This window comes from Pogona vitticeps, chromosome 4, assembly GCF_051106095.1.
Source record: "Pogona vitticeps strain Pit_001003342236 chromosome 4, PviZW2.1, whole genome shotgun sequence".
NCBI lineage: Eukaryota > Metazoa > Chordata > Lepidosauria > Squamata > Agamidae > Pogona > Pogona vitticeps.
In genome coordinates this window covers 56,060,466-56,088,129 of record NC_135786.1, presented here as the reverse complement: position 1 = coordinate 56,088,129, position 27,664 = coordinate 56,060,466, and the positions used below count along the sequence as shown (strand labels likewise).

General features: G+C 41.2%; 1 protein-coding gene across 1 annotated transcript in view; it reads right to left on the bottom strand.

Annotated features, from left to right (window-relative positions):
* Nucleotides 1-4,958: 4,958 nt before the first annotated feature.
* TBC1D22B (TBC1 domain family member 22B) overlaps nucleotides 4,959-27,664 on the bottom strand; it is a 53,829-nt gene continuing 31,123 nt past the window's right edge. The window contains exons 9-13 of the mRNA XM_020795303.3: nucleotides 16,083-16,189; nucleotides 14,114-14,189; nucleotides 8,086-8,213; nucleotides 7,715-7,810; nucleotides 4,959-7,222 (exon numbers count right to left, since the gene is read on the bottom strand). Coding sequence (XP_020650962.1) covers nucleotides 7,094-7,222; nucleotides 7,715-7,810; nucleotides 8,086-8,213; nucleotides 14,114-14,189; nucleotides 16,083-16,189 — 536 coding nt within the window. The 3' untranslated portion in view covers nucleotides 4,959-7,093. The remainder of the gene's footprint in view (nucleotides 7,223-7,714; nucleotides 7,811-8,085; nucleotides 8,214-14,113; nucleotides 14,190-16,082; nucleotides 16,190-27,664) is intronic.

Here is a 27,664-nt window from a genome sequence, read left to right as displayed (position 1 = left end):
ATCGACTCTGCCAGCAGCCGTGCTCGTGGGAAATGACCTGGCTGAACATGTGAAACGGGTGCTAGTGATTACACGTTCACAAGCCACCACGGGGACAGTTCAGGGGGGTAATGATGAGCCCGAGACGGAAGCAGGTGGGGGGAGTTCAGAAGCTGAGGTGGAAACCTTGACCACAGACAGCAGATTTGGCCAAGAGCAAAAGGCAGACGCCACTCTCCAAAAGTGTTTTGAACAGGTGACAGACGCCCAGCTAACACCTGAAACCCCAGTGAGATTTCTAGAGAAAAAGGGGATTTTATATAGAGAGACCCTGAGGAATATCTCAAAAGGGGGAGATGGGATCAGAAGTCATCTAGTGGTACCTGAAAAGTATCGCCCCATGATCTTACAAAGGGGGCACTCTGACATGTTTGCTGCGCACTTAGGGGTGAACAAGACACAGCAGAGAATCACACAGAATTTTTACTGGCCTGACATAGGGAAGCAGATCAGGGAGTTCTGTAAAAAATGTGATGTGTGTCAGCGGCAGGGGAATAATCGTGACAGGACCAAGGCAAAGTTGTGCCCTTTGCCTGTGATTGACACTCCGTTCAAATGCATAGGGGTGGATATTGTGGGACCTTTGCCCAAGGCCACAAAGAGGGGGAACAGGTTCATTCTCACCATTGTGGACCATGCCACGAGGTACCCTGAAGCCATACCCTTGACTAACATTGAAACTAACACAGTGGCAGATGCCTTGGTGGGGTATATGTCCAGGATGGGATTTGCCTCAGAAATAATCACAGATTTGGGCGCATCGTTCACATCGAAGCTCATGAAACGCTTATGGCAAATCTGTGGAATTAAGCACAAGGAAACCACTGCCTATCACCCTGAAAGTAATGGGTTAACTGAGAAGTTCAATGGGACTCTAATGCGCATGATTAGGGCTTACTTGGCAGAGAATCCAAACAATTGGGACCAGAAGCTGCAATCCCTTTTGTTTGCTTATCGATCAGTGCCACAAGCCAGTACCGGGTTCAGTCCGTTTGAACTTCTATTTGGGAGAAGGGTGAAAGGGCCCCTTGATTTGATCAAACAAAATTGGGAGCAGATCACCCAGGATGACCCACAAGACGTTGTGACATACATAGACACCTTGATGAATGACCTAAAGAGAAACCTAGAGCTAGCAGCAGAAAACCTGCAAGCTCAGAAGGTCAGACAGAAAACATGGTATGACCACAAAGCTAGAGAGAGGCACTTTGACCCAGGGGAGGAAGTGCTTTGGCTTAGGCCCTGCAGAGAGAACAAACTGCAGCTCAAATGGGCAGGACCATATAGGGTCATTTCCAAGATGTCAGACCTGAACTACCTTATAGAGCAGGAGGAGAACCAAGCAAGGAGGGTGGTTCATGTGAATGCCCTAAAACCCTACTACAGAGGGGAACAGAGGGTTTTATTTGCGATAAAAGCAGCTGAGAGTGAGGAAGCTGAATTACCCTTCTCGGAGGGTAGAGGGCAAGTAAAATACAACCCAGAGGAGGTAAAGATCAGTCCTGCACTCACCCAAGACCAGCAGCAAGAACTAAAAATGCTGCTCATCAAATACCAAAGGGTGTTTTCCAATAAGCCGGGGATAGTGAAGGGAGTGATGCATCGGATCCACACAGGGGATGCACCCCCGCAGGCAGTATCCCCATACCGAGTGACGGGACCCTATAGGGACAAGGTGCGGAAGGAGCTGGACGAGATGCTTAGGGAGAACATAATCGTCCCCTCTTCTAGTCCTTGGTCCTCTCCGATAGTCCTGGTGGACAAGCCTGATGGGAGCATTAGGTTTTGTGTAGATTACAGGAAATTAAACCGCGTAACCACTCCTGATGCCTACCCAATGCCCAGGCTAGACAACCTGATTGAAACCATAGGGGGTTGTCGGTTCATTTCATCATTGGACCTAGTAAAGGGATATTGGCAATTAAGAATTGATCCCAGGGATCAAGAAAAGACCGCCTTTTGCAGCCCTTTTGGTCTCTATGAGTTTAGAGTCCTGAGCTTTGGTCTCAGAAATGCACCAGCCACATTCCAAAGGCTGATGGACCAGACCTTAGCAGGGCTCAGTGACTTTTCTGTGGCCTACATTGACGACATAGGGATCTTCAGCAATACCTGGGAAGATCACCTGAAACACCTGGAGTTAGTGCTGCAGAGGTTAAGTGCAGCAGGGCTAACAGTAAAGGCCAGCAAGTGTCAGCTGGGTAGCCCAGAAATAAAATACTTGGGTCACATGGTAGGGGGAGGAGTGATAAAACCCCTAGAGGCCAAGATAGAAGCCGTTCGTGATTGGCCCAGACCCAACACCAAGAAAAAAGTCAAATCATTTCTTGGGTTGGTGGGCTACCACAGAAAGTTCATCCCGAGGTTTAGCGAGATAGCAACTCCGCTGACCGATCTGACGAGGAAGAAGACTGATGACCGCATCCCATGGACCAGCGACTGTGAGGAGGCGTTCCGGAGGTTGAAGGAGGCCCTCATCAATTATCCAGTGCTGCGTGCTCCAGACTTCGACCGGGAGTTCATCATATACACCGATGCGTCTAACAGCGGGGTAGGAGCAGTTCTTTGCCAGGAGGATGAGAATGGTGACCAGCATCCAGTGTCCTACCTGAGTAGGAAACTCCAGAAAGGTGAGAGACATCTGGCAACCGTGGAGAAGGAGTGCCTGGCCATAGTCTACGCGATCCAGAAGGTCAAGCCTTACATCTGGGGAAGACATTTTATTCTGTGCACTGACCATTCACCACTGCAATGGTTAAAGACAATGAAATCCCACAATAGTAAACTTATGAGGTGGGCTTTAAACCTGCAAGACTATGACTTTGAAGTGAAGGTGGTCAGAGGGTCAGTGAACTGTGTTGCTGACGCCTTGTCAAGAAGACCTGAAGAATGAAGACGGCGAAAGAAACATGGACTATGTATATATTTTGATGACAAAAAGTTAAATGTACCTGTGTATTAAACATGATTGATTTGTATGAATAAAGGTAACTTGATGTATTGAAAATGGTAAATGTTTAACTTAGAGTGTAAGTATAAGTAAGTATGATATTGTATGTATAACTGTTTTTGTGTGTTTTAACCAGGTTGTTTTTTGGTGAAAAGCACCTTAGCTTTCCCCCTACAAAACAACTTATAAAGAGGGGAGGTGTTACATACAGCACTGATGTTACCTGTCTGTCATGGGTTTGGAGGGAAAGTTCCATCCTATGGGGAGTGGAAGGCGGGACATCAGGAGGAGGGGCTGTACTGTATATATATGTGGAGCTTGTGTGAAGAAGCTGGAGAAGAGCTGAGAGAAGAAGCTTGAGTGGGAGTCTGTGTGTCAGACAGGGTACTACTGTGTGTCAGTCAGTACCAACCTGATAGGTTCAGGTGTCTGTAGGGTTAGCCAGAACTGATAGGTTCAGGGTCTGTGCTTTAGTTAAATGCGTTCTGTGTGAACCAAACTAGTGTATGTATGATTGAGACTAAGCCACGTTACTGTATCTTATTCATTTGATCATTTTATTTTCCCTGTGTGTTATGTAAATAAACCTTGTTCTTTTATTTGTTAAAAATCCATCCCTGGTCTGTGTGACTTCTTATAGGGAATGGTTGGTGGCAGCTTAGTGAAACTGTGGCATAGCTCAGTAGGTCTGGGTTTGTCACAGATGCGATTCCATATTTATGCCCAAAGTGATAATGCTTAGCACAGGGATGACAAACATGCAGCCCATCAGATGGTAATGGACTGAATCTCCCATTATCCCTTAACTTTGGCTTAGGCTGGTTAAAGCTAACAGATGTAGTCTAACTCTGAAAGGTCAGTCACTCCCTGCCCCTATTCTAAGTGATGACTAAGCTAACTCGGATGTAAAATAGGTCAATGAATTCTTGCTTCAAGAGCAGGAGAAAAGCCTAGAATGGAACTTCAAAAAGAAATAACAGTGGAAATTAACCCTCATGGCTCAGGATAGGACATTTTAGTTCCCAGTGTCATATACAGTTAGAGAATCATCACAGAATTAGACCTAAAAGGTAGGCATTCTATGGCAAGGTCACCTAAAGCAGTGGTTCTTAACCTTGGGTTACTCAGGTGTTTTTGGACTGCAACTCCCAGAAGCCTTCACCACCAGCTGTGCTGGCTGGGGTTTCTGGGAGTTGCAGTTCAAAAACACTTGAGTAACCCAAGGTTAAGAACCATTGACCTAAAGAGTTGTAAAGAATGTCTTTGAATTTTACCATGTTTTGTGGGGTCTCCAGCACCCCTTGTTCACACAACAAAATTAATTTTTTTAGAAAATTAGAAAGAGGCTTTTGTAGTTTTTTTAAAAAATAAATTTATACAGTGGTACCTCAACTTGAGAACGTCCCCACATACAAACGATTCGAGTTAAGAACGGCTCCATTCGCAAACAGTTGCTTTGACTTGAGAATGGCGCCTCAACTTAAGAACAACAACAAAAAGGAGAAAACCCACCTTTCCTGCCCTTTTTTTTTGACCTAAGCTCACCTTAGGTCAAAAGAAAAAAAAAATTAAAAAAAATTCACCCCCTAGCGGTAGATACGGATTAACCGGCTCTGCATTAGTTCCTATGGGAACTAATGCTTCGACTTAAGAACAGTGCCTTGACTTAAGAACGAAAAACAGCAGATATGGATAAAATGGTTTTCAATGCATTCCTATGGGGAATGGCGCTTCTACTTAAGAACATTTCAACTTAACGCAGTCCCAATACGGATTAAGTTTTTAAGTCGAGGTACCACTGTATAAGAAATGCTTAAGGTGAGGTAGGCATAACGGGACTGGCCCTCCAAGCTCTGAGGTTGTTTATGTGAGGCCCTCATAACTCTGGTGAATGACTCCTACTACTAACTCTCGGTATATTTCCATGAAGACAGCCATGTTGGAGTGAAAATAACAAAGAGTCTTGTGGCACCTTTAAAACCAAGAAGTTTTATTTGGCTTAAGCATTTCTGGACCACAGTCATCTCCTTCAGATGGACTGGACATCTGAATACACTGAAATTTTCACGAGGTCAGAAGATACCCCCAAACTCACTCAATGCAAGTTTTTTTTAACCTGGTAGGTGAGGGTTAAGCTTACCTTGAACTGGAGTGCGCTGCAGTGTGAGATTCATTCAGGAAAGGGAGAAAGATACTCAAAAGTTTTATTGCCTACTCACAATCTCACAAAACCTACCAAGAAGAAAAGATGAGCAACTTGGGTTGGTTTTCTTTTTTAATTAGTCATGTTAAACTAACGACCACCAGATCGCTGTCTCAGAGGAAGCAACAAAAGGCACACACAGAAAAGAAAATCAATTTAGGATGGCTGAGAAAACAACTCCAGGTTTGGAAAGCCACTTGTGAGGACACTGCTTGGTGTTCAAATGGCAACAAAGCTCCTCTGCCTTGATGCGCCTCCAATATCCCTGGTACTACCACTGGCTAAAAACCACAGGGTTGCTTTTGTTTTTTGGCCCCAACAAGGGGGAAAAAACAACTGAGGATGGTGCTGTTGGAAGCCTAGTGAGATGAACAGAAGCCAGAGGTCAAGGCTTGGCACAAATAAGACTTTGTCTGCTGGCTGGAATAAACTTATTAAATTAAAAACAAAAAAAAAACAAAACAAAACAACCTTTTGTTGGTCAAAAGTCACACTGAGACAATGGTAAGAAAGGAATTTAGTAGAAAAAGCCACCATTTCTTCCTATCTCCTCACAAGTTCATAGCATTGAAACAAGAAGCCCATCTCCCCTCCCCGCTACCCCAAGACTTGAAGAGACAGCTGAAGACTCCAATCAAGTTTGGGGAGCGGGGAGGCAGAGAGGGTGGGATCCATTACCTGTCTCAAGAAGCAACCTAGAGCAATATACAGGCAGGATTTTACTCACAGCTGCATTGCTGAAGGAGTTCTAAGGACTGCAGTGCTTTCTCGAAAAGAGTGTGCTCAAGTGCTGATAGGGATTGCAAGCATCCTTCAGATCGAATCCTGTCAAGTCCAAGGTGCCCACGCTCGCAGGTATGCACTGGACTTTCACTCAGCAGGATTTTGCTTTGGAGTCAAATATTTCCTGACAGAAATGAAATGTGCATGTTTGGGAAGAGGGCCAGCAGAAACGTGCTAGTGCAGATGGGCCCAGAGCTCCGGAAACCCTGATGAGCAGGGGAAGGCAGGAGACCCACTGTTATTAGTAACCTAGGCAGCCTTTACACACTTGGAACTCACATTATAAATATAAAATCATATCTGCTACAAACAGAAGACTTATATTGTACATCTTTGACCCATATACACAAGAACACAATATACACATAATGCCTTGGAGGAGTATCATTGTCACGGAGAGGAGAATTTTTGAAGCAGAGCTCTCCCCCCTCCACTTCATTTCACACAGCACATCAGTCAGTCAGTCAGTCAATCACAGGAAGAGTCCTGTCTTGCTCATTTATGTCACTCCAAACTGTGCATGGACAAGACAGATGTTTGAACACATGTGCGCCAACTTTGCAGAGATATGCTGCACATAAGACTGTGTGTGTGGAGTGTGTGTGTGTGTGTGTGTCTGTGATTAACTCTTGAAATGCTGTACTTCTTCAGACACGCTGAGTGAAGCTAGCCCCTGAAAGCTTCTAGTGTCCAATGGCACTGCCATTGCCTGGGCGGAACTCTTTGTAAGGCATCTTCATTGGGGAGTTTGATTGAACAGCATCTGAAGAAACAAGAGAATACAGGCCCAGTTTGGAGTGTGCAACTGTGTCAGTGCTCAGGCGAATTAACAAGAAAGAGGCTGCAAGGCTTTGATGGTCCAGGTTGGAGCCTGGAGTTTACTTGTCCAGTCCCGAGTCCTTGAGCTCACGCCACCACCATAGCACGGGACACTAATGGCACATCCACACATGAAGTGGCAGGCAGGCACACGCAAAAGTTAAGACGGAGGTTTGTTGTAAGCTTTTTACAGCAACAGGTGGCTCCTGGTCAGAAAGCGCCCAAGGACTAGAATGATGAAATGCCACAGTGATTGGGATTGGGCCAGCATAAAGGGAGCAGAGGCAGAACCCTGTGACCTATCGGCGGTAATGGTTGGGGGCGTCTGCAAACATATATTTGAGCCTGTAGGCTTCTGCAAGGAGGAGTCCAATCTCTTCATTGCCCCAGTGTATTGTGGGCAGATTTTGTAGCAACATGAGAAGGCCCTGAAAAAAAAGAAAGGAACTTAGCACAGAGGTAGCAGCCAGGTGTGCATCTTATCTTAAACAAACAAAACTTCCATTTGCATTTCTGTGGCTTGACATGTCCAGCTTCCTCAGCTAATGGAGAAACATTAATCCACACTGTGTTTCATAAAGTATGCATCACAAACACCAAATAACAAATCTGTACTACTTTAAAGGGAATGGGACAATGGTGACCATGTCAACAGGTGGAAAATAATGTTGTGCATTTCAGAATTGGAATCAAATTCCAAAAAAAATTAATATTTTATTTTTGTTCTAACACGTTTACAAAACTGCACAGTCAGGGTGATTGCTGCATTGACTGCACACATAGAAAGTATCTGGATTTCAGCTCTGGATCAGCTCACATATTCTTAAAGCAGATGTATTGTTCATGTTGCAGTCTGTTGTTTCAGAACAGGCAGATAAATTTCTCAAGCAAGAGAATGTGGCTATCACCTCAAGATTTACCTGGAAGTCTTTTTCATCCAAGATCTCTTTCCGCCACTTAATCAAGAATGCAGCACAAACATATAAATGGAAATGAGAGAACCCCTCTGGCTCAGACTGTGAAAAATCAAAAAGGAAAAATATTTAGAGTTAGAAAAGAACAACTTGGATTTCAGTGCTTCTCCACATTTTATGGGTGATGTGCATGTGTGAGTATTTTTATATCTTTGTATGAATATACTGACATGACATCTAATGGTACAACCTATCCCCATATAAAGCCATTGCTGAGAGTGAAAAATGCCTACAGAAGATAGGGCAGCAATCCGTGGCAGCAATACACATGTATACCAAGGCAAGTTACCCCCACATAGGTAGATAAAGTCTCATACCTGGTAAGTGTCCCAAAGGCGAATTGTGCAGCGAAGAGGAAGCTCTCTCATTAGTAAATTGTTCATCCAGCGAAAGGCAAACTGCAGGTATTCGACTTCGTATTCCCTAAAGTGATTGTGTACCTGCTCTGAAACAGCACATTCCATTTACTCTGCTGAACACAGAGTGCCCCCCGCAACCTTGCAAGGCATCTCCCTAAAGCTCCACCTTCATTCACACAGCCATCAACCTCAGTCTCTGTTCGCCCAACCAAATAACTCCAGCACAACCAACCTACATCCAATGCTTCCCACAGGTACAGTTTAGACACTGCAGCCCCCTTAATGCTGAATCACAACCTGTCTTGCAGGGCTATCAGCAAATGGCCTCTTAATCTCCCTGGCAATGCCCCATTTCTAACATCCTTAACAAACAGTCCTATTTCTACTTAAGAGCATGGATGTCCTGATCCACCCCCACCCCCCTTAGCACAGCTGATTGGCTAAAGAAACTTTAGAACTCTGCGTTGGGCTTCACGGGATCACAGAACTCTGCTTTGGGCTTCATGCCCCTTCACGGATTGCTGCCTTGTCGTGGCGAAGGGGCTTGAGTAACTCAGAGAAGCTATGGGCTATGCCATTTAGGGACACCCAAGACAGACAGGTCATAGTGGAGAGTTCTGACTAAATGCAATCCACCTGGAGTAGGAACTGACAAGCCACTCCAATATCTTTGCCAAAAACACCCCATGATCAGAAACAAAAGGCTAAAAGATATGACACTGGAAGATGGGCCCCTCAAGTCGGAAGGCGTCCAACATGCTACTGAGGAAGAGCAGAAGACAAGTAGCTCCAGAGCTAATGAAGTGGTTGGGCCAAAGCCGAAAGGATGCTCAGCTGTGGATGTGCCTGGAAGTGAAAGGAAAGTCCGATGCTGCAAAGAAAAATACTGCATAGGAACCTGGAATATAAGATCTATGAAATTTCGTAAGCTAGATGTGGTCAAACAGGAGATGGCAAGAATAAACATTGGCATCCTGGGCATCAGTGAACTAAAATGGACGGGAATGGGTGAATTCAATTCAGATGATTATCATATCTACGACTGAAGGCAAGAATCCCATAGAAGAAATGGAGCATTGCATTTTATTTATTTATTTATTTATTTATTTATTTATTTATTTATTTATTTATTTATTTATTTATTTATTTATTTATTTATTTATTTATTTATTTATTTATTTATTTATTTATTTATTTATTTAATATCCCGCCTATCTGGTCGGTTAAGACCACTCTAGGCGGCTAACAGCATAAAATAGTATAAAAAATTTAAATAGAAGAAACCTTAGGAGAGGGAGGAAACAATAGGAGAGGGAGAGGAGAGGGCATCAGGAATTGTCTGGAGGGAAGGCCTGCCGAGTAGCCCTCATAGTCAACAAGAGAGCGGGAAAAGCTGTACTGGGATATAATCTCAAAAATGATATAATGATTTCAGTATGAATCCAAGGCAGACCTTTCAACATCATAGTAATCCAAATTTATGCACCAACCACCAATGCTGAAGAGGCTGAAATTGAGCAATTTTATGAAGACTCGTAACACCTTCTAGAACTGACACCAAAGAAAGATGTTCTTCTCATTATAGGGGATTCGAATGCTAAAGTAGGGAGTCAAGAGAGAAAAGGAACAACAGGTAAGTTTGGCCTTGGAGTTCAAAACGAAGCAGGCCAAAGGCTAATAGAGTTTTGTCAAGAGAACAAGCTGGTCATCACAAACACTCTTTTCCAACAACACAAGAGGTGACTTTACACATGGACATCACCAGATGTGCAATACCGAAATCTGATTCATTATGTTCTCTGCAGCCAAAGATGGAGAAGCTCTATACAGTCAGCAAAAACAAGACCTGGAGCTGATTGTGGCTCTGATCATCAGCTTCTCATAGCAAAATTCAAGCTTAAACTGAACAGAGTAGGAAAAACCACTGGGCTAGTCACGTATAATCCAAACCAAATCCCTTATGAATACACAATGGAAGTGAAGAACAGATTTAAGGAACTAGATATGGTGGACAGAGTGCCTGAGGAACGTTGGATAGAGGCTCGTAACATTGTACAGGAGGCAGCAACAAAAACCGTCCCAAAGAAAAGGAAATGAAAGAAAGCAAAGTGGCTGTCCAAGGAGGCCTTACAAATAGCAGAGAAGAGAAGGGGGAAAATGCAAGGGAGATAGGGAAAGTTACAGAAAATTCAATGCAGGCTTCCAAAGAATAGCAAGGAGAGACAAGAGGGCTTTCTTAAATGAACAGTGCAAAGAAATAGAGGAAAATAATAGAACGGGGAAAACCAGAGATCTGTTCAAGAAAATTGGAGATATCGTTTCCCCTCGAAAGTAAGACAGGGTTTTATATTAATTTTTGCTCCAAAAAACGCATTAGGGCTTATTTTTCAGATGTTTTATTTTACAGTCATGTCATCTTCTGGTTGCTGCACAATGGTGGAGGGCGGGGTTTCACTTAACTAGGGCTTATTTTTGGGGTAGGGCTTATACAGTGGTGCCTCGCACAACGATTGCTTCATACAACGATGAATTCACACAGCGATGGGTTTTTTTGAGGAATTTCCCCCATCGTTTAACGATGTTCTCTATGGGGGAATTTCACTTAACGATGTCCCTTTTTGCTCATTTAAAAGTGTCTTAAAATGTTTGAAACCTGTTTTAAATGCTTGGATTCCATAGTGCACCTTGTGAAACATGTGCAAACTTAATTTGGTTTTGTTCTGAGTCTTCATTAATTTTTGATGATTTTTTTATTTTCCCCATTTAAATCAATTGAATGGACAGTTCAATTCATTTAAATAGGGAAAACAAAAAATCACCAAAAATTAAGGACGACTCAGAACAACACCAAATTAAGTTTGCATAGGGTTCAGGAGGTGGGCTAACAACTGCAAGCATTTAAAACCTGTTCCAAACATTGTAAGACACTTAAAAATGAGCGAAAAGGGACATCGGAAAAGACTTCAAAAGCACTGAACCCGGCTTCAGTGCTTTTGAAGCTCTTCCGTTTTCGCTCATTTTTAAGGGTCTTACAATGTTTGGAACAGGTTTTAAATGCTTGCAATCGTTAGCCCACCTCTTGAACCCTATGCAAACTTAATTTGGTGTTGTTCTGAGTCGTCCTTAATTTTTAGTGATTTTTTGAATTTTCTCTCATTGGAATGTATTGAACTTTCCGTCCAATGCATTCCAATGAGAGAAAATTCAAAAAATCACCAAAAATTAAGGACGACTCAGAACAACACCAAATTAAGTTTGCATAGGGTTCAGGAGGTGGGCTAACGACTGCAAGCATTTAAAACCTGTTCCAAACATTGTAAGACACTTAAAAATTAGCAAAAAGGGACATCGGAAAAGACTTCAAAAGCACTGAAGACGGCTTCAGTGCTTTTGAAGCTCTTCCGTTTTCGCTCATTTTTAAGGGTCTTACAATGTTTGGAACAGGTTTTAAATGCTTGCAATCATTAGCCCACCTCCTGAACCCTATGCAAACTTAATTTGGTGTTGTTCTGAGTCGTCCTTAATTTTTGGTGATTTTTTGAATTTTCTCTCAATGGAATGCATTGGACAGAAAGTTCAATACAGTACATTCCAATGAGAGAAAATTCAAAAAATCACTAAAAATTAAGGACGACTCTGAACAACATCAAATTAAGTTTGCATAGGGTTCAGGAGGTGGGCTAACGATTGCAAGCATTTAAAACCTGTTCCAAACACTGTAAGGCACTTTTACAGGAGTGAAAAAGGACTTCGCAAAGCCATTGAAATGTATTGAGTCGGCTTCAATACATTCCAATGAAGGAAACATTGTTTCACTCAATGATGTTTCCTATGGGTTTTTTCACTTAAAGACGGCAATCTGTTCCAATTGGAACGGATTAACCAGTTTTCAATTCATTCCTATGGGAAATGGTGTTTCACAGAACGATGTTTCACACAACGTTGATTTTTTTGGAACCAATTAACATCGTTGTGTGAGGCACCAGTGTATTTCGAGCATCCTGAAAAATCATACTAGGGCTTATTTTCAGGTTAGGTCTTCTTTTCGTGGAAACAGGGTATTAAAGGAACATTTTGTACAAAGATGGACATGATAAAGAACAAAAACGGTAGGGACCTAACAGAAGCAGAAGAGATCATGAAGACGTGGCAAGAATACAAAGAGGAATTATACCAGAAAGATTTGGATGTCCCGGACATCCCAGATAGTGTGGCTGCTGACTTTGAGCCAGACATCCTGGAGAATGAAGTCAAGTGGGCCTTAGAAAGCCTGGCAAACAACAAGGCCAGTGGAGGTGATGGAATTGCAGTTGAACTATTTATAATCTTAAACGATGACACTGTTAAGGTGGTACACACAATATGCCAGCAAGTTTGGAAAACTCAGCAGTGGCCTGAGGATTGGAAAAGATCAGTCTGTATCCCAATCCCAAAGAAGGGCAGTGCCAAAGAATGCTCCAACTACAGTGGTGCCTCACATAACGTTTTTAATTGGTTCCAAAAAAAAAAAAAAAACCTTATGCGAAAAAAACTTTATGTGAAACACCATTTCCCATAGGAATGCATTGGAAACCGGTTAATCCGTTCCAATAGGCACGGATTGGCGTCCTTAAGCGAAAAAACCCATAGGAAACATTGTTAAACGATACAATGTTTCCTCCATTGGAATGTATTGAAGTCGACTCAATACATTTCAATGGCTTTGCGAAGTCAATTTTTGCAAATTTAAGTGTGTCATAAAAGGGTCAAAAATGGTTTTAAATGCTTGGATTAGCTTCTGCACCCTATAAAACGGATGCAAAAGTTAATTTGGCTTTGATCTGACTTTTTGTTAATTTATGCTGAATTCCCCCCCCCAACTTTTGACAGCTGTCAAAATCTGACAGCTCCATTGTTTCCTATGGGGGAGAAAAAAATTCACAAAAAATTAACGAAAAGTCAGATCAACGCCAAATTAAGTATGCACACATTTTAGAAGGTGCACTAACGATTCCAAGCATTTAAAACCGTTTTTCAACATGTTAAGACACTTTTGTAATTGAAAAAATGAACATCGTTAAGTGAAGCAGGGGACCTAAAACCAAAAACGTTAAGCGAAGCATGGTCCCAAAATCCCTATGTGAAAATCGCCCATAGGGAAAAACGTTATACGAAGCACAATCTGACTCTGAAAAAATAAACGTTAAGCGAAAAAAACGTTAAACGAAGCAAACGTTATGCGAGGCACCACTGTACTGTACAATTGCACTCATTTCACATGCTAGCAAGGTTATGCTCAAAATCCTACAAGGTAGGTTTCTGCAGTATGTGGACCAAGAACACCCAGAAGTACAAGCTGGATTTTGAAGGGGCAGAGGAAGTAGAGACCAAATTGCTAATATGCCCTGGATTATGGAGAAAGCCAGAGAGTTCCAGAAAAACATCTACCACTTCTGCTTCATTGACTACACAAAAGTCTTTGACTGTGTGGACCAGAGCAAACTATGGCAATTCCTTAAAGAAATGGGAGTGCCTGTCCACCTTATCTTTCTCCTGAGAAAGGAGAACAAATCTATCCATTTTGAAGGAAATCAATCCTGAGTGCTCACTGGAAGGACATATCCTGAAGTTGAGGCTGCAATGCTTTGGCCATCTCATGAGGAGAAAAGACTTTCTGGAAAAGCCCCTGATGTTGGGAAAGTGTGAAGGCAAGAGGAGAAGGGGACAACAGAGGATGAGATGGTTGGACAGTGTCACCGAAGCTACCAACATGAATTTGACCCAACTCTGGGAGGCAGTGGAAGACAGGAGGGCCTGGCGTGCTCTGGTTCATGGGGTTATGAAGAGTCAGACACGACTTAGCAACTAAACAACAACATTGGGCTTCATGGTAGCTTTGCACAACTCATACCTAATGTACACAAACCATTAATGTTCAGCCACGGATGTGAACCGTTCAGAATTTATCAAGTTCAGATTTTCTTTTAGTAGATTCAGTCTCACCTACCATCAATCCGGCTGACAAGTTCCTCTAGTGCTTTGACTTTCTTTTGGATCCCTGGTTGTGCAAAAGTGTAGTTATCCTATAGCCAAAAAAAAAAAAAAAAGTTTAAAAGCACTGAGTCCAGTTTAAAAGCTAGCTATAGCCTGAAAGTACTTCCCCATAATTTCAAGCATTACATGTAGCATGTTCTCTTGGTAAACAATGAACCACAGGATGGTGGCAGGAGGGAAACCACTGGAGGGATGAGATTCTTTGAGAAGTTTTGTTAGCAGCAGTGAATAAGAGAGAAGAAAGAGTTAAGCTATTAACCATTTATGTTTTTACTGGCTGGATTACTGTAACACATTCTCCTTGGGGCTGGCTATGGAAAGTGTTAGGAAACTTCAGCAGGTCCAAAGCACAGCAGTCAGATTGTTAACTGGGGGCAGTCATAGGGATCACAGAACTCTGCTGTCACAGCAGCTCCACTGGCTGCCAATCCGCTTCTGGGTAGAATGCTGGTTCCAGCCTATAAAGCCCTAAATGGCTTGGGCCCAAGCCATCTGAAGAACTCATCTCCCCTTATGAACCTGATTAAGTGTTAAGACCATCAGAAGAGGGCATTCTCTCAGTCCCACCACCTTCATAGGTGTGTTTGGTGAGAACACGGGAGACGGCCTTCTCTGTTGCTCCTCTCAGACTTTGGAACTCCCTCCCACAGAAAGCTAGGCTGGCCCCATCTTTACTTCTGTAAGCAGGCAAACACCTATCTCTTCAGTCACCTTCAGTGACTGGTTACCTGAGTGGGGTTTTTTAATGGATTGTTGTACCTTACTGTTTTGAATGTCCTTTGGTGTTGCTTATGCTTTTTAATATAATATTTGTTCAGTCCTTTCTAGTAATTGTATACTCACTGTTGTTAGTTTTAAAATACTGTCTTTTAATGATGTAAACTGCCTTGGGTCCTTTTTAAGGAAAAATTTGGGGTAAAAGATAGTTTAAATAAAAATAATTTTAAAAACACCATAATGAGCCATTTTTCTCATGAGTCTGTATGAAAAAAACAACACCAATATAAGTATGGATAGAGATGGAGGAATTACTAGACAGCCCTCTTCCCCATCAACACGTACAGTACACAAGTACTTTTCTCTCTGTGTGTAATACCTACTAAACTAAGAATCTACTATACATTTATGGTATTTTTTTTTGCTCCATAAGACGCACCAAAGTTTTAGGAGAAGAAAACAGGAAATAAATAATCTGGGAATTTCAGCCTGCTGGGCCAGCAGGGGTGAGGCTGGGGGAAGCCTCCAAAGGGTCCGAGAGCGCCTTCCAGGTTCCTGTAAATAAAATTGGAAGGGTCCTGGCGATTTCACTCCATAAGATGCATACACTTTTCCCCCGAAGTTTTTTTTTGGGGAAAAGTGCGTCTTATGGAGCGAAAAATACAGTACAGTATATCATTTCCAATAGTAGTAGGGAAGCTTTCAACTCCTAGACCCCAGATTTGAATTCCGCCTTCCTTCTTCCACAATATGCCTTCCAACTTAAAATTCATAGGTACTGGGAAGAATTTTTAGTCTAGTTTCTTAGAGGGATAATTTCATAGGCTGGCTGCCAATAATGAGAGTTGTAGTCTAACACATCTGGAGAGTGCTGAATTAGAAAAAGCTGTATTTGATTTTTATATTGTTTTCTATGATCCTTTCAACTATTGCTGCATTTAGTGTCAAATACAGTGGGTAAAACTGAATTTATTTCAACCAGCAAAATATATGAAGTAGAATAAATTAAGCAGAACAATGAAAAGTATGCAAATATTGTGAATTATAATAATTCATGTAAGGAAAACGTTAGTTGCCTGGAAAGTGGTATTTTATGTTTTGGAGGGTGTAATTTTTTTAAAGCATGGTTGTTACAGTTTTCTACATATTCTCTCCTATGAAGGTTGAAAGGGGACAGGAAGCAAGAGTAAGGAAGTAGTATCTACCTGTATCCCATCTAGGAGTTTACTCATACACCAAAAGCTGTCTGCTTCAATGCTCCGCATCACATCCTGAGAAAGGTTTCTTACATCAAAGTTCTCCACATCCTCTTCTGAAAAAGAAAGGGCAAAAAATATCAAGAAAAGAGTAAAGAGTAGAGATGTGGTTCCTGACTCTGCCTCCCCCATTTTTCAACATCGTTCTCATGCATCTCTCCTGCTTGCATGTTTAGATGCTAGCAAGACTGCTATCCTCTGTCTGTCATTGTAGGTCAGTTCTTCATCACTGGAGAAGCTGTTTTGGTGATGGCTATTACTAAATGCAACACCACACAAACAAGTATGTGTTTGTGTGCAACTCAGCACTGGATACCTGAGAAACTCATTTCTCTTGGGTTATTTCTTTAAATAAATTAGTTTCTGATTCTTATGACTGCAAAGATAAGATGAAGGTGCCCAATAAAACGTTAGAACCCAAAGATGATTATCATGACTGTCATTGTTCTAGGCTGGAGCACCATGCATAGTTTGAGGCTCCATTCCAAGAGTAGCGAAAATGAGCCACTCTTAGGACAGACTACTGTTTTTTTTTTGCCTTTTCACTACAGAACACACCATTAAGACACACAAGATGCAACCTTCAATCTCTTTTTTTACAAACCATTACTGGACCTAACTTGAAAATGTGAACAAGTATAGCTGTTAGCATATATTCTTAGACAAGATGTCCAAGTGGGAGGTTCCCTGCAGACTGCAACAGACTCGAATAAAACTGTTAGAATTCTTTTTAAATCAGTCTTGAAGCTTAGGTTTGGAATGGAAATGGTTTTAATTGCTCTGTAGCTCATGGATCTCTCAGGGACCTATAATTCCATCAACCATGATATTCTTTTAGATAGATGATTTTAAATATCTTTTTAGATAGATGGAGGTTCATCCTCCTATATTATTAAGATCAACACAGAAACAATCAGAGCGGTCATTCAGAAATCTAGACTAAAATATCAATATGTGAAGACACCAATTCTCTTTATCATAGTGACTAGAGAGAAAGTGTGCAAATACTCAGCGGCTTGCTCCTTTTTATTACTTCAAGTATTTTGGGACTGTGCATATAGTCCAAAAGCAGACAGGGATTTTAACTTCAAGAATAAACCTCACATCCTCACAGTTGGGGAAAAAGCAAGGAGGAACATTCAGAATAAGAAAGACTGGAGGAGGAATATGGAAAGGGAACAAGAAGAGGAAATGGGGTGGGGTGATCTATGATATGACTAAATGGAGGATTTCCATTCCATTTCACATTTTCTCTGCAACCTACATTTGAACTCATGTTAATGAGTAATCGGGCCTTTCTCACCATATTACTCATAAACATGTCCAAATCCACCCATAAACTCAAAGCATAGCTTGAAGAAGAAAATGACATGTCATACAAATCCTGCCATCTAGAGACCTGTGGGACGGAACCAAAGGTATGCAAGCAGTGGCTGTTCCCAGCCATCTGGAGGCAACCAGGGCAATTTTTAACCTTGGTAGAAGGGGAACTAAAGGCGATGACTTACTTAAAGAGATTTTGTTTTGGTACATTTTTGCTAGGACAGAGTGACAGAACTCTCCACACAGCACGCCTGTTGGTTATTATCCCTCCTCCCTGCATTTTGTGTAAAGCTCTGCAGAACCATTATTCTGTTATATATTTATTTATTTATTTATTGGACTTATATACCGCCCCATAGTTATATTTCAGAAAAGATGGTCCCTGTATATGATGGAGCCTAAAACTGTGGAATATTAAAAAAAATGTTTTTGCATGGGGCACATCTCCATGTGAAGTCCTTGGCACACATTCCATAACAGCATTATGGCATTTCTAACAGATAATTATAACAGTTTGTTATATCAATTATTGCTTACAATAGGTTCCAGGCATGAATCACAGGTCCATTCTAAGTGACTTTTAAGAGATGTACAAAGAGTCGTGGAAGTATGCTGAAGTACAGAAAAGTGTGGCATATTTCTAAAAACGAAGATCAAGATTTGTCGTGACCAAGAGTTAACAGAAATCATTCTGGATTATAGAGGTGCACTTTTGAGATGAATGTTAGAGGTAGAATTGTTTTCTTCTCTACGTCCAAATTACTGGAAATTGTTTGCACTTACTAGTATCAGCCTTATGTGATGATTTGAAGGACAGAAGCACCAACCAACTTTCATATCATTCACAAGTGTCATATATTAAAAGTCTCAATCATACTTTTGCAACAAAGGGGAGAAAAGACTAGACCACAAACTAATAATTGTAGCAATAAAAATTATGCAGTACTGCCGTCCAAATTCCCCTCGCCCCTACAAAGGCCAACTTATCTAATCAAAATATACAATTTTTTAAAAAAAGTTAAAATGATGCACAACAAAGAGGTTGACATTCTGGTCACAGGACCGGGATTGCTTTTAAGGAACAGAATTCCAGGCTGCTTCTACTTCAAAAGGGGAGGTTTTGAGCCAGAAAAGGCTTCCACATCCAATCAAAAAGAGAAAGAAAAAAGCCATGTAGTCCTTATATCCAGTCTGAAGACAATGATGGGCAATACCTTTATTATACCCCCCAAAATGGCATTTCTGGTCACTTGAGACCCATAGCTCCTCCACGACCTGCCCTGTCCATCTAGGCCAGGGTTGGGGTATCTATTCTGCAGGGGTGGGCTATGTGTGGCCTGCACACTGCAGTCAGCCTTCCAAGGTCGAAATGTGGTGTTCTGTCTGCGCTAATGCCTGTTCTTGACAAGGAATGCAAATCCTGCTGCTTTCTGCCTCTCTCCATGGTGGTTGCTTTACTAATGGATATCACAGAGTGTCTCTGTGAAGAGAGGCTTTGGCTGGCAGCATTGAACAGGAGGCTATGCTTCCTTCATGCTTCTTTTACAAAGCCAAGGACAAACCATTCAACTCTCCTGCAGTGTTAAGAGCTACTGCTGAGGAACTGGCCTAGTTCTCTGGTTCAAGGGATTGAAGGCTAAGAGCCCGGGAAGGGCAGTTGCTTTGCAACACAGACAGGCAGGCAGGCAACCAACTCTATATGCTGAATTTGGGAAAGATGGATCCAAATATGCTTTACATTCTAGTTCCTTATCTGAGTTTGCTGCTTATGCGATCCTGTTAGCCTAAAACATGTTTAACCTCCATTTCAGAAACCAAATCCTTACAGAATAACTGGCATTCACTGATCTCTATAGGAAAATTGCCCTATCATGTATTCCTGGTTACCCTGTAACCTAATTGAATCTTGCATTTTAATGCAAAAAGTGAATTTGGATGAATAATTCAGTATTTGGATGAAAAAAAGGTAACAAAAACACATGTGTCTTTGATGAATTTGATGACAGCAATGATGCTAGGATAAGGGCTTTTTAACCTTATAGTTATGTGCTGCTTTTCTAAATTAAACCAGTTCTACTCTGAGCCACTGCTTACCTTGCCAGAGAAGGGGAAATGCAAATCCTTCCCATCCTCAAAGACAAGCAAAAGCTGTTTTAACTTAAAAGCACTGGAACTGCCTATTTTGGACTTTCTGTATAATACGCAGTCCTGTTATTAAGTTTCATCAAGTCATTTGTAACTTACAGCAGCCCTGTGAATTAATTACTTCCAACAGATCCAATTATTAATAGCCTTACTCGGAGCTCGAAAACTAAAGGCCATAACTTCCTTTTTTGAATCAGTCCACTTCATGTTCAATCTTCCTCTTTTCCTACTATCTTCAAGTTTCCTAGCTTTATTGTCTTTTCCAGTGAGTCTTTGCTTCGTGTCATGTATGCAAAGTACAACAGCTTCTGAGCTTCTAATGAGAGATCAAGCTTGACTTGATCTGGCGCTCCCTTGTTTTGCTTCTGGGCAGTCCATGTACAGTGGGGTCTTGACTTGAGAACTTAATCCGTATTGGAAGGCGGTTCTCAAGTCAAAAAGTCTGTAAGTCAAGTCTCCATTGACCTATAGTGCATTGAAAACCGATTAATCCCGTAACAGGCCGTTTTTGTTCCATTTTGGTTTTTTTTCTGGTCTGTAAGTCAAATCTCAGTTTGCAAGTCAAACCTAAATTTTGCGGCCAGAGAAGTCTGTAACTCAAAAAGTCTGTAAGTCAAGCCATCTGTAAGTCAAGGGTCCACTGTATCTGTAAAGCCCTCTTTGACCCTATTATGAATTTATTTATTTGTCAGCATTTTTCATTTCCAGCTTTCACATCCATACATACTGATATTGGGAATGTTACAGTATGGATCATCACGGCCTTATACTTAAGGACCTTTTTTAGCTCCTTCATAGCTGCCATTCCAAGTTTATGTCATCTTCTGATTGCAGTTTGATCCATGACTGAATAGTTTGCTTTGTCTTAAACAGAAGGGCTAATCACAGCATATGGCTCTTAAAGATGTTTGTGTCAGCCAAAGATCTGAGCTGGCACAGGTGCTGTGTGCTACTTGAAAGCAAGCCCTTAACATCTAAAGTACTTTGGGTCAATTTGAACTCACAGTTGGCAGCATTACAGTGCTACCAGCTAATGCAGGCTGAGTTACTATCTGGGTGCACAATGAAGTAATCACACAACTCCTTCTGTACCATGCAGCAAAATCAGCCCAACCCCATTCAGATAGTCATAAAGATTCTTAGAATAGTCTTTTTATAACCTGAAGACAGATTCACATTTTCTCTTAGGTACTCAACATCTTAGCTGGCAAATTTATTAGGAACATAAGGGGCATGTTGGAGCAGACTAAAGATCTATCTCGTCCAGCATTTTGTTAACAAAGTGGTGTGATGTAGTGATGTCAGTCAGCTTGGGTGACTTTAAAAGGGGATCAGACAAATTTGTAGAGAATGGGGCTATCAATAACAGTAATCACAATTGCTATATATTGCCTCCAGTATCAGAGGGACACTGCCCCTCAATTACAGTAGCTGGGGTACAAAAGAAGGAAGGCTGTATTGCATTCATATGCCCTGAGAGATTCCCACAAGTGTCGCATTTGCCTTTGTGGAAAGTAAATGCTAAATCAGGCAATTCTTTGGTCTGATCCAGCAAGCCTAGTTTATGCTTTTATGATTTATGCTCTTTTATGCTTGTTTGCTGTGGTACAACTCGGCCATGTGAATGTGCATGTGTCATTTAGTTAGTGTTTCATGTAGCTTTATTTTTACAACTTAAACCTAGATGACTCTGGTACATGAACAAACACACATACATAAACATACGTATATTTACCACCAGCAAGCTTGTTAAAGCCTATTCCCATAACCTAATCAGAATAGTGAGGAAAACTGATTGGAACCTGGATGGCATAAAGAAACCTTTTTGTTAGTGATCCAAAAAGCCGTGGGTGGAAGTCCCTACTGCATTCAGCTATGCTCAGACTGATATTTAGAGCTTAAAGGATTAACTGGGTGCAGCTGGAGGGCTGCCCATTTTTTCTTTACCCCCGAATAGATACCTCCCACAAAGAACAACATGCCAGCTCAGGAGAAAAGACATCACAGAACAGCAGGAAGGTCCGATGCTATGGCAGCCCAGCAGCAAACAGCATATGAGGAGCATTAGGACAACACAGAAGGCAGCAGGGGACTAACAGGCAATGACAGCTAAGGAAGGAGAAATGGGAGATGATCCCAGGCAGCCATCCTGAGTTTTTGAAACACATATTGTCATCAGCACTAACTGCAGCTTCATGAAAACCCTTCAGAATTACAAGAGCACAAGAACTCTTAAAACAATGTCTTACCCATCAAAGATCTGAAAGTTAAATGTAGCTCTGAGCAATTAATGTTTTCAGCAATGATGACCCCTTAGTTCTCCGCATCAAACCGGAAGGAAAGGCACCATGCACTGTTCTGAGCCTAGGGACAACAGCCTTTTAAAAGAGGGATAGCAGTTTGCTGCCCAGTTTTCCCAGTACTAGAAAATTCAGATTCCAGCAAAAGAGGTTTGCACTCTTCACAGAATCAAAGGGAGCTTTACAAACTAAAAAAGTGCCTATTAATTTATGTGTTGTAGGACAAGATTTTCACTGTATTTGCAGACAAATTTAGAGACTTATTTGTTCAATCAATCAACTGCCTTTCAATTTTACCAACAGTTCAGTCTAAGTTGCTTTCTTCAGAAATTAAAAGAACAGGGAGATGCTTATTCCTGTAACACACTAGAATCAAAGTAACCTCATAAAATTAAAGTGTTCCCACCTCTATCAGTTCCAAGACCTATGTAGATCAATATGGTCCACTCTGAGTAACCAATGGAGGTTTCTGGCAATTCGTGAGTAGATTAAATGTTACAGTCCTAGGCAATGGGTGAGAAATTCAGGCTCAAGGGAAAGAGAATGCGGTACTGGGCAATACCACAAGATCAACTGTACTGCTGTCTTGTAGAATTTGTCTTCCCAATCCCATTAAGAGTGAATATAGGCATGTAAATAATGAAGATGGGGGCCCCGTGAACCAAGAATCAAGTTGGCATCAGAATTTATTCAGCACATACATCTTTATACAGAAGTACTACAAGCTGTAACAACTATCTGCTCTGAAAGTTTGTGTTTGATTTCATCAACAATGTTGGTAGAACAAAGGGCTGCACTTCAATGGGCTTTTTAAAAATTTCTTATATACAGTTATCTCTGTTTCATATGTACATAGGGTGGAACTGGAATAAGCTGAGAAATAGATTATATGGCTGGAATCCTGATAGAGAAAAAATGTGTAATGGCAGTTGTGCAAGCTGCCCAGTGTCGTGTGAGTCACACAGTCAGTTCCATCAGTGCAGCCCTAATTATACATTAGACACCTTGCCAAGAGGGGGCATTTCTGCAGTTACTCTTTTGCACATGGTATTTTCCAACAGGATGCTGCATAAGTATGTAAGCAAAAATGGATACAGAGAAGTCTATGACTTGATATCATTGCCCATTTATCCATCAGAGAAGCCCAATTTATTTAACCTGGTGCCCTTTGAATGTGTTGGACTAGAATTTCCATCATTCCCAGCCTTCTACCTTTCCTAGCCAGCACAGGAGGGAATAACAATCCAATATATGTGAAGGGTTCTAATCCAACACATCTGGAGGGTGCCAAATTGAACAAAGTGGATTTAAGGACTAGTTGGGGTGTATACAAAGCTTTCTCTGATGCCTTATTATTGTCACCATTTTTCATATTAATATTCAAAGTTTATAAAACTCTGCATTATTGTTTATAACACTCTGAATTGATCACTGATGCTTTCCAGGAAAGGTAGTGCTTTGTTCCAGCACATGTACATGAACAATATAGGTATATGAACTAGTTAGTATTAAATAACAGTGTTTAATAATTTGAAATGTTGGTTTGGAACTCAGAATATTTGAAATGATGCATAGTAATATATATACTTGCATCCACTTGCATCTAATATATAGTAGATAACACCATGTAATTTCATTGCACTTGTTTACACTTTTTGGTCTTCTGGAAGCAAGAACTTGGAACAAATTGGAAGCCAACAATATGGTGCACTAATTCAAATTGCCCATACTATGCTAGCCCATATTAACAAGAATATGGTTTCCACACCTCAGGAATTTATTTCACTGCACCTGCTTTTAAGGCTTTACTGGAACTACTGTGTTCATTAAAGTGGAACACAGAGCAACACAGATATTAAGAACGTGAACAGAATTCTGCTGCAAAAAGGGTACAGAAAGAAAATATACTTTACAGGTCCTCTTTAAATCCCAAAATTAAAGATCATCCAATTCACCCTCAAACTGTCTGTATCACCCTAAGTAGCCTGCCACCAAGGAGGCACAAACCAATATGTTAAACAGCCTCTGTAAGCCCAGCTGGCACGGCTACTAGAAATCATGGGACCTTAGTCCAACCTGAGAGGCACCAGGTTGGAAGAATAATTCAGAGAACTAAGAAAATTAAGAAAGGTGGCTTGGATGGCAGTTATTTGAGAATTTCAGTGCCAGCGGGAAGGAGAGGGGCACAAGAACAATTGTTGTCTGCTGTTACACCAGTGGGACAAGTGAGCAAATTAAAATTTAAGCTAGTTTAAGTAATTTCAAGATGGGTTATTGTGTTCTGAGATAGGTAAAGGTTCCCCTTGACATTTAGTGCAGTTGTGTCCGACTCTAGGGTGCAGTGCTCATCCCCGTTTCCAAGCCAAAAAGCCAGCGTTTGTCCGAAGACAGTTTCTGTGGTCACATGGCCAGCACGACTAGACACGGAATGCTGTTACCTTCCCACTGAGGTGGTACCTATTTATCTACCCAGTTTTACATGCTTTCGAACTGCTAAATTGGCAGGAGCTGGGACAAGCGACGGGAACTCACTCCATCGCGTGGATTTGATATTACGACTGCTGGTCTTCTGATCTTGCAGCACAGAGGCTTCACGCAGTGCCACCATGTCCCCTCAGTGTTCTGAGATAGCTATGGGTAACTATTTTATTACAGTATCTGCTTTTGCAGATTGTAGCCCATCATCAGAGACAAAAAGCAGCATTAAACTGAAGTTCAGTTTCACACATGCTTGTAAAGTGTATGAACACTTGCAATTCTGATTAACACCTCATACATAAGATAAAATGGCCTATAATCCACAAAAGCTCGTCCTATAATAAATGTGCCACAGAACTCTTTGCTATTTAGATTAAATGGTATCACTCAAAATTCCCAACCCCTTTGTGGTGTTCGCCCTCGTGCCCCTTGCCTGACCCTCCAAACACAGAACACATGAAGGCAAACTACTACTCCTTTTTACCTCGCTGCCATCAGTTGATCACTAAATCAACATTAATTATGGAAGGAAGACAATGCAGATCCAAACTTCACTGTCTTTTAAATAAAATGTTTTATTGATTACAGATCTCTGAATATTAATCATAGGTAACTTCTATTATCATCAATCACAACCTTCTATTTGTTATTACAGTTCTTATTCGCTTTCACTCTAATCACACCTCAGATCTCCCAAATACCACACTCTATCTCTCCACACTCTCTCACTCTGCCTCTCACTAACTCTTACTGACTTCTTTCACTCTCTGACTCCGCCTCTTTATTACCTTTCTCTCAGCTCCGCCTCTCAGCAATATTAGCCTACAACATGAATATTCATAACTATTTAACATAATAAGGGTGAACGCTACATCCTTTCTAATTGCAGAAGTGGCAGCAGTGAATTAAAATCCTTTTCCTTAAGACTTTTCAAGTAAATACTTAAGTTGTACTGGGGTATCTAAAGGACTTATCGACATAATCCATTATATATTAAAGAAATCCAACTTTTTAGAGAATCTATGTGTGTGCCAAGAACAAAGACAAGCCAGGAATTATATATCATATCTATATTCATAGCTGAGCTTTGTAAATTCACTCATAGTTCTAAGTGGCAATTTAAAGACTAACAACTTTTATTAGGCATAATCTTTCACAGGCTAATCAAACTTGTCAGTCTTTAAGAGCTTACAAGACTCCTAGTGCCATGATGCAGCAGCCGCTTGAGACAGAGCACTGAAATACAGTCTGTCAAGTTTTGTGAATTCAAAAGCAGTAGCAATTTAGAGTAGACCTAATGAATCAGTGAAATCTTTCCAAGTGTTGTTTTTAACATTTATCAGTTGATTCAAGGGTACTACTCTCATTGAGACCACCAACCGAATTTATGCCACCTTTTGGTATTCAGATTTGATAGCCTTTGATGGAATGTGTTTTCTGAGCTGAAACACCTGTTTTATTGGCAGGGGATGAAGAATTGCTGGATTCCTCATGTGTGCAATTAAAAGCATGGAGGCCCATTCAATGCTATTAAAATAACAGCTATGTTCATGCTTATACCCGAATAGGATACATGAATACAGGTAAGAGGAATGAGGCCACACATCCCTCATGAACACCTGTATTGCTTCCAAGATCACTGACTTCTTCAAGCAGCAAGATCTACAGTGGGCTTCTACTCACGTTCAGGGGAAAAAGCTAGGTATAAGTAGGGATGTGCACCGGCTTTAGAAAAAAGTGTCCCAAAAGGGTAGAGCAGGGATACGTGTGCATTTTTGGTTCAGTTACAGAGTAGTTCAAGAAGCCCTCAGTTATGCCTCTATTAATCACTGAAGTTTTCTCTGGTGTTTTTCGGATTAGAAATGCTGTGATTAGGACAGAGAAAAACTTAGCACCAGTTGCTATGGCCGAAGTCTCAACGAAAGCCATAACCTTCTACAGAAACTTCAGTAGCTGAGCCCTTAAGGATGACTCAGACCCATGTCAACAGATTCTACGTATTTCAATGCACTCAAACAAGCAGATATTTCACATCCAGGCATGACAAAAGCAAGATGTGTGATATCATTTATCAGACTGGCTGTGTTCTAGAATTTTCTTCTTTCTTTCAGAAAGCTAGCTACACTGAATGTTCATTACACTAAGAAGAGAGAGAGATATGAATGATTAGCTGTCCCAGCTAGGTCAGAGTCCTGCTCCCCAACCCTTTCTATTTTCTTTTTTAATACCTGCTGCTGGCTATAGTTGGGTGGATAAATGAAGAATGGGAGTTGAGCCACAAGTAGAGTCCACAACTACTGGAAAGGGATGCTGAATAATTTTTCCTGCACACTTGTTCAACAGTCCTAAAATTGATTGCACTATATAACTCCCACCTTCCCTCAATCTGGAAACATACTTGCATGAACCGAAAAACAAACTGGTGCAGGCCACTGCCAAAACAGCCATAGGTGAGTTGCCCTGATCTGTATAGCACGTATTTGTATAAAAATGAAATTAGACAGTACTTGTACTTCCCTACTAGAAATCTTCATACTACGACACCTGATAAAGCAGGTTTCCACTTGTGTTCCAGTAAAGATAGGCAGACCTTTCCTGCAGATTTCTCTGCCAAACACAGGGATGTGATGAGATACTGGGGGTGATGTTGAGGTGCACAGACCCATCCATCTCACAGGATGGGTTGTGAATTATGAATCTGGAAACAGGCTTGAGTAAATTCTTTAAACCAGTACTTCAATTTACTTGTTTTCTCTCCCTTTTTTTGCCAGGGTATTCAAGAGTTGGACAGATGGCTCAATGAGCTGGAACATGTGGCTGCGGAGTCAATATCAAGAGATTAATTTCCCACTATCTCCTGGAAGAAGAACCAGTATGTGTGGCCTTGAGTAAGCTACACAGTCCCAGACCATGCCTGAAAAACAGAACAGTAAACCATTTTTATATAAGTGTAGTGATTACAGTGTTGAACTGAAATGTGGGAGAGCCAGGCTAATGAACCATGGAACAAACTGAGTAACATTGGACAGTCACCCTCTCAGCCTGACCTGAAGCTCAGCTCTTATTTTGGATTTGTGGTTTTTTAAGAGGCTAAGAACTACACCATATTTATAGAACTATGAAAACTATATGGAAATATAACTAAAATGATGTGGAACTATTACAAACTATTCTGAAATCATAAGAAGCTTAAAAGTATAAATAGTTCTGGATTTTTATACGGCCCCATGTTTTTTCAGACCGAAACTCTAACATTCTCTTAATGCAGTGGCTAACCAACTGCTT